The sequence below is a fragment of the Triticum aestivum genome, chromosome 5A (assembly GCF_018294505.1).
Source record: "Triticum aestivum cultivar Chinese Spring chromosome 5A, IWGSC CS RefSeq v2.1, whole genome shotgun sequence".
NCBI lineage: Eukaryota > Viridiplantae > Streptophyta > Magnoliopsida > Poales > Poaceae > Triticum > Triticum aestivum.
This window is the reverse complement of record NC_057806.1, coordinates 81,959,619-81,966,438: the sequence shown is the minus strand read 5'-3', so window position 1 is coordinate 81,966,438 and position 6,820 is coordinate 81,959,619. Positions and strand designations below refer to the sequence as shown.

Genomic DNA, 6,820 nt, shown 5'->3' with positions numbered 1-6,820 from the left:
TTCTATTTGTGTGTTTTCAATTACACGTTAACCGGGGAAGGAACGCGTATCGGCAGGAATGTGTATTCGAAACAATGCAGGTGCCACATGTCCCCCTTCCGGATAGACCCACGCCGACCATCGCGTCACGCTCCGGTGCCACGTGGCCTGCCGACATCACGGGCCCACGGACTTAATCGTCAACAACCTCCAACCTCAAGTCTTCGTGTGATAATGGTAACAGCGTACTAGTAGCAGATGATTTTGAACTCGACTGACCGCTGGGCCCCATCTCGCCGCGGAAGATTCTAGCCCCCCGGGAGAAGGCTCAGTGACTCGCCGGCGAGATGATCGTGTCGGCGCTCGCGACGGCGGTGGGCGTCAACCTGGGCCTGACCGTGCTGCTCGTCTCCGCCTACTCGCTCCTCCGCCGCCGCCCGCCGTTCGTCTCCGTGTACGCCCCCCGCCGCCCCTACGCGCCGCTCGAGTCCTGGCTCGCCGCCGCGTGGCGCCGCTCCGAGGACGACATCCATGCCGCCGCGGGGCTCGACGGCGTCGTCTTCGTCCGCATTTTCGTCTTCAGGTCCCGCTCCCAAATCCCCATCCCCTCTCGCTGTGTTTCTTCGTTCCCTTCGCCTTGTTACTGAATCCGAGGGTGCTGTGGGGCTATGGGATGCTGCAGCATCAGGCTTTTCGCCGTAGTCGCTGTGGTGGGCGTCGGCGTGCTCATGCCGATAAACTTCATGGGGGACCAGCTGCAGCTGATCGACTTCACCGACCTGCCCAGCAAGTCCGTCGATGTCTTGAGTATCTCCAATGTCCAGGACGGGTCCAATAAGTGAGATATTTCAACCCCTGATCTTCTATAATATTGGTGCACTTATTTTGGGAGTTCTACATGTCATGGTTAGTGTCTGAAGGTGAATTTCAACCCCATGATATATAATTCTAGAGTAGTTTACTTAACTAATAGTACTGTTTATGCCGTTCAGGTTTGGTATTAGGAGGTTAATTCTCCTCGTGCTGCAGTTTTTTATTTCATGGAGTGCATATAAGGAGTTGCATTTTTCTGAGTGCTTGTCTAGTGTTGATGAACCTGATGGCCAATGTCCATGCGCTTTGTCATGTGATATAATCGTTTTGTGTTTTCTACATATTAAATGGCCAGTGTAATCAAAATTAGGTAGCTATTCCAGAATTCAGATATCTACAGCTATTCATATCAGTTATGTTGTTTTATAACATGTAGAACTGTAGGTTAATAGATGATGCCGCATCTCTGTTTTAAAAAAGAAACATTGTTAAGTATTCAGTACATAGAATTTGATTAGGATGGTGTGGAACAGCTCTAACCACTCTAATCACGGGGGCTTCACGTCGTGGCATTCTCCAGGGCTTCTTGCTTATGCAAAACATTTCGTTGGAGTCTAATTAGATGTTTCTATTGGAAATTATCTTCCTTTCTGAGCTCTAAGTCATGCTTATTACATGTGGTAACGTGGTTCACAGATTATGGCTTCACTTCTCTGCTGTGTACATCATAACTGGAGTCGCATGCTACCTGCTCTATTATGTAAGTAATTTAATGTTTCTTATACTTTTTTGTTTAGTTTTTAATTTGCATTTTCTTTCTTCATTTGTAACATGATTCCTTGTGTATCAGAGTATCAGTTGGACAGAACACACTATCCTTTTATAATGAATAAATGCTCATTGGATCTGGCATCTGTTTATTACATACTTTGTTTGTAAAAAAAATTGGTGCTTGACTGGTTTCAGTTTTCTCTGTAAGCAATACTTTGTGTTTTTTCTTTGCAGGAGTACAGATATATTTCTGGCAAGAGGCTCGAGTATTTTATGACATCGAAGCCACTACCCCAGTATTTCACAGTTCTGGTTCGAGCTATCCCTATAACTGATGGTGGTTCTGTGAGTGATGCTGTTGATAAGTTCTTCAAAGAGTATCATTCATCCACCTACTTGTCACATACTGTTGTTCATCAAACTGGCAAACTCCGCCGCCTTCTTGTAAGATTCAGTTCCTTTGGATACATTTGTATTGCATAATTATGAACAGATGTCCATGAATCATCAATGGTCCTAATAAAACGTTTATATGGGCTGTCTATCGACTTCTTACATGACATAAGGGTTGCTGGGGAATATAGTTGTATGAAAAATACTAGCATGAGGTTTGGAAGACATGCATTTCAATCCAGTCATGAACAACCGTGTTTCGTTGAATTTATTTTAACTTCATCAACTCAGTATGTATTAATTTGTATATTTTTTACAACGTGATCTTAATGCACTCAGTATGCAATATTTGCATAGGTCAACTTTCATGGATGTCAAAATTTTATAAGCTTACCACATAGCATTCTTACTCTACACATAACAATATAGCATTCTTTTTTGACAACAAATCTGTTAGTAGATTTTTTGTATGCATTTATTCTCAAAGCAATATACTGGATGTCATATATGTCCAGTGAAGTGTTCTGGGTCGACGATTTCACATATGCATGTAGTAATTAACTAGTTACTGATTTTCTATATAAGCATGCCAACTGGATGCTTATCCTCATACTTCTAACCTTCTTAGAACATTTTATTTTCATGTGAAAAAAACTTTGCTCATCTCCCCTAGATGTATATGATAGTAATGGCACACTGGTTTGTTTGCTCTCCTGAACTTCGTAAGGAACACTGCATTCTAGCTTGTTGAACAGTGTCCCGTTTCACTTCTTCTGATTGCCTGTTTGATTTCTATCCAGAATGAGACCGAAATTATGTGGACAAAGCTAAAGAACCTAAAATATGTACCACAACGACCTTCTGCTGACAACCCTCCAAAAAAGTTTCTTGGACTATTTGGAAGAAATAATCCTATTGGGAAATATCAGAAAAGGCTGGCAGACCTAGAGGAAAATGTTAGAATGGAACAATCAGATGCTACTAGGAGACAGGTATGTATTTCTGTTTTTCCTTTGGTCTTGGCTAAGTTAACTATGGTGTATTGATTAGTTTATCTTCCTAGTTGTCCTTTGGTTCTGACAAATGAAGTGCAAACATATTGATATTCTCTTATCTATACTTGATGTTTCATAACTCTTCAGGAGATTCCCGCTGCTTTTGTTTCATTCAAATCTCGATATGCTTCAGCGAATGCAATTTACATAAGGCAGTCAGACAATCCAACTGAGTGGCAAACTGAGCATGCTCCTGATCCTCATGATGTTTATTGGCCTTCCTTTTCTACATCATTCATGGAACGGTGGATATCCAAATTTGTAGTATTTGTAGCTTCAGTTCTTCTCATAATCGTGTTTCTTCTAGTTGTGGGATTTATTCAAGGGCTCACTTATATGGAGCAACTTGAGGCATGGCTGCCTTTCCTGAGGAACATACTGGAAATGTTAGTTTCTGTTCATAGATTATAATCATATATGTTTCTCTCATTGGTTCTTTATTTTGTTATCTGGAAAGGGCCTAGTCAGCATATATGCTCAGATGCTGAATTAGTGATACTAGTGCTATCCGTTCTTATTATGTTGGTTTTATTTATCTAATGTATGGCACATCAGAATGGCTAAACACCTGACCTTTGTCTTCTTTGATCTTTCCAGAGCCATTGTCAGTCAATTGGTTACTGGGTATCTTCCCAGTGTCATTCTTCACTTCCTTTCCTCTTATGTGCCCTCAATAATGAAGCTATTTTCGACCATGCAAGGATTTGTGTCTGTCAGTGGGATTGAGAGAAGTGCTTGCAACAAAATGCTTCGGTTTACCATATGGACTGTGTTCTTTGCAAATGTTCTTACTGGATCAGCCTTAAATCAACTTAACATATTCGTTGATCCAAAGAAAATACCTGAACGGCTTGCGGTTGTTGTACCTGCACAGGTAGGGCATGTGTTTTTTGATTGTCGTCAGCATGACAAGTTCATTTTGGTGTATACTACGAGAAAGCTACCACGAGTTGCTTCTGAGATCGTGCTCTCCCCTCCAAGCTTCATAGAACATGGACAATAACCTTTCTGTTGACATGGATAATATACTTATACAGTTACATGGATACAGTTTTGTACTTTGTTTTTTCGTCAATAGCTTTAATAACAGGCTTCCAAACCTTAGCCTTCATCAACGTTCTTTGTTTTGTCGACGTCCTTCCTGCTGTGGCTACTTATCCATTTCAATATATACCTGCTTACACAATTTTCACCTGTGGCACATGGTATTAGTCCATGCCAGAGCACGTGTGTTGCTAAACAATCATTGGTTTCATGATGATTCTGCAGGCATCTTTCTTTATTGCATATGTGGTGACTTCGTGGACAAGTATAACATCAGAACTCACTCAAACTTCTGCCCTTCTGTATCACTTGTGGGGGAGCTGCGCAAAGTGTTGCAAGAGGGAAGACTCAGAAGCTCCATCGATGCACTATCATAGTGAAATTCCTCGGATTCTCTTGTTTGGACTTCTCGGGCTCACGTACTCCATTGTAGCTCCACTTATCCTCCCATTTGTGTTGACTTACTTCTGCCTTGGCTACTTCATATTTCGCAATCAGGTGAAAACGCTGCAGATTATTAATCGCCCCTTTTAGCTTCCTGTTGCTGCTACACATCGTAGCGTGATCTCTTTGTGCATGGAGGTTGAAATGTGGACTTCAATATCTAGGTCTTCCCAAATTTTGGGTAGTGAACTACTGTTTTGAGGAACTTTGGATAGATATTTCCTGGATTTGGCCGCCAGTGTTGCAATGATTGATTCATTGCTGTCGCCATTTATGAGCGGATAAAATCAAATTGATGTGGTCTAAGGCGTATGATGCAAGCCTACCTTTCTCTTAATATGTTTAGGACAGAACCAAAGTGTTCCTTTCTGGAAGATGAACTAGATCATCTAGTGGTGGAATTTAACTAGAACCTTTCTTGATAAACGTGGACATGCCTTGAAACTATGTAAAATTAAATATGGAATATGGAAAATATAGTTGTTGATTGAACTATACTTCCATATATGGGGAGGCTGACAGTAGTATATCAGGTGTCCTGGTTACACCTGTTCTGAGGAGTGACTGCACCACGAGATAATTTTGCTGGGTCAAAATTGCCAAGTAGAAGACATTTTCCATGTGCAATTGTTCTTTACTGCTGGATAAATTTGTCAGAAGTAGTGAAATACTTGCTTCAGCTTTATAAACTGGATATAGCAATTTGCATATGTTTAACTTTATCATTCATCAGTTTAAGTATCTACAGTTTGTAACTTTGCTACTACAAATGCAGCTTTGTAATGTGTATGCACCCAAGTATGACACCGGTGGAAGATTTTGGCCCATTGTGCACAATGCAACCATATTTTCTCTTGTGCTGATGCATTTGATTTCAATCGGAGTATTTGGAGTAAAGGAATTTCCACTTGGTTCAAGTCTGCTGGTGCCTCTGCCAATTCTCACACTTCTGTTCTATGCATACTGTGGAAACCGATTTTACCCCATCTTCGAAGCATACTCTACCGAGGTACTTTTTTATTAGTTTCTCCTTTTGTAAATGCATAGGAGGCCACTCTATGTGTGCACCTGTTTACCTTAGCAACAGCAGCTGCTGTTTTCTTATTCGGAATCTTTAGATATCATTTCTGTGGCATACAAACCCTTCATGTCTCACTTTTGTTCATGCAGTCATTGGTAAACAAAGATATACAAGAACAAAGCAAACCAGAGATGGCAGAGTTCTTCAGCAGCCTTGAAACAGCCTACTGTGACCCGGCACTGAAGCCTATCCAGCGGTCTTCAAACTCTGATGAACGTACTTCACCACTCTTGTCTTCTGTCTAGATCCAGACAAGTCATAGGTGGCATCCTGGCTCCCACGGTGTGAGATTTTTGTTTGATTTTGGGCTTTTGATGATCAGGTACATATAACAGTACAGGTGTGCTTCTTGTTGTGTTTTTTTACACGGTGAAGCAAAACTTAGGACATGAATCCTTGTATTATTATGTTGTACATTTTTCTTTAGGACATAAATTCTTGTATTATTGTGTTGTATATTTTTCTTGGAGGAGTTTGCTGTGCATAATTTTGTGTATCAGATTTGGTGCTCGCTTTGTAGAGATGAATAATACATTTTCCCTTAAGTTTTGGGTTGGCAATGCAAACTGTTTGAACCGACCACGCAAGTTGTAGATCTTAAGTTCCATGCAACCTACTTACTGTCCCTTCTAACTATGTGTTTATGTGGATGTTGTTTTACTCCATATAATTCAGTATATGAGATTTTCTGCCACTTGGAGCAATGTGATCAGGAGCTGCTGTTTTTCCTCCTTCAGTCCTTCTTAAGTGCATTTAAATATGGCCGCTCTGGGTATATTTATGATACTTCAACGTCAAGGTTGAGTTTCTCTAAACACAAAAGCCTGCTACGGTGTGGAACCGATCATGGTGCGGCATTCTGCACCCATATTCTGTTATTACCCAGTTATACGCTGAGGTCAGTTGACAAGCTCATACTACTCTGCATTCATACTGCATTTGAAAATGTCTTGGCATCGCAAAACCATACTACTTCAACCTGGCCAGGTGTTATTTTTTTCTCAACGGCTCTCAGATGTACCCAACAAAGATATGCTGTCGTCAAAATGGCCCAAAGTAGCAAGATTATGCGTTACTGCTTTGTCTTAACTGATATCAGATTCAATAGAGTTTGCCTTGTCTTGGATCAATTATGCTTCCACCATAACCGATTACTCTACTGCTTGGCCGAACCCCAAAGAACAAATTGTGTGATTGGTTGGCCACTTGGAGAGAATACGGAGGTGGCACTCTGATAATC

The 6,820-nt window shown here is 41.1% G+C and overlaps 1 protein-coding gene across 1 annotated transcript; it reads left to right on the top strand.

The window, feature by feature from the left end:
* The first annotated feature begins 216 nt into the window (after positions 1-216).
* Positions 217-6,125, top strand: LOC123102411 (CSC1-like protein HYP1). Its single transcript, XM_044523763.1, has 10 exons — positions 217-562; positions 662-817; positions 1,489-1,552; positions 1,798-2,007; positions 2,757-2,948; positions 3,099-3,397; positions 3,609-3,885; positions 4,281-4,553; positions 5,275-5,508; positions 5,670-6,125. Exons 1-10 carry the CDS (start codon positions 327-329, stop codon positions 5,823-5,825), a joined length of 2,097 nt encoding a protein of 698 aa, XP_044379698.1. The 5' UTR covers positions 217-326; the 3' UTR covers positions 5,826-6,125.
* The last annotated feature ends 695 nt before the right edge of the window (positions 6,126-6,820 follow it).

What these genes read in the sequence shown, in the direction of transcription:
- LOC123102411 (XM_044523763.1), top strand. Translation starts at nt 327, where the DNA reads ATGATCGTGTCGGCGCTCGCGACGGCGGTGGGCGTCAACCTGGGCCTG. An exon ending in GCAAACTCCGCCGCCTTCTT is followed by an intron (nt 2,008 to 2,756) that starts GTAAGATTCAGT and finishes ATTTCTATCCAG; the next exon opens with AATGAGACCGAAATTATGTG. An exon ending in CTGAGGAACATACTGGAAAT is followed by an intron (nt 3,398 to 3,608) that starts GTTAGTTTCTGT and finishes TGATCTTTCCAG; the next exon opens with AGCCATTGTCAGTCAATTGG.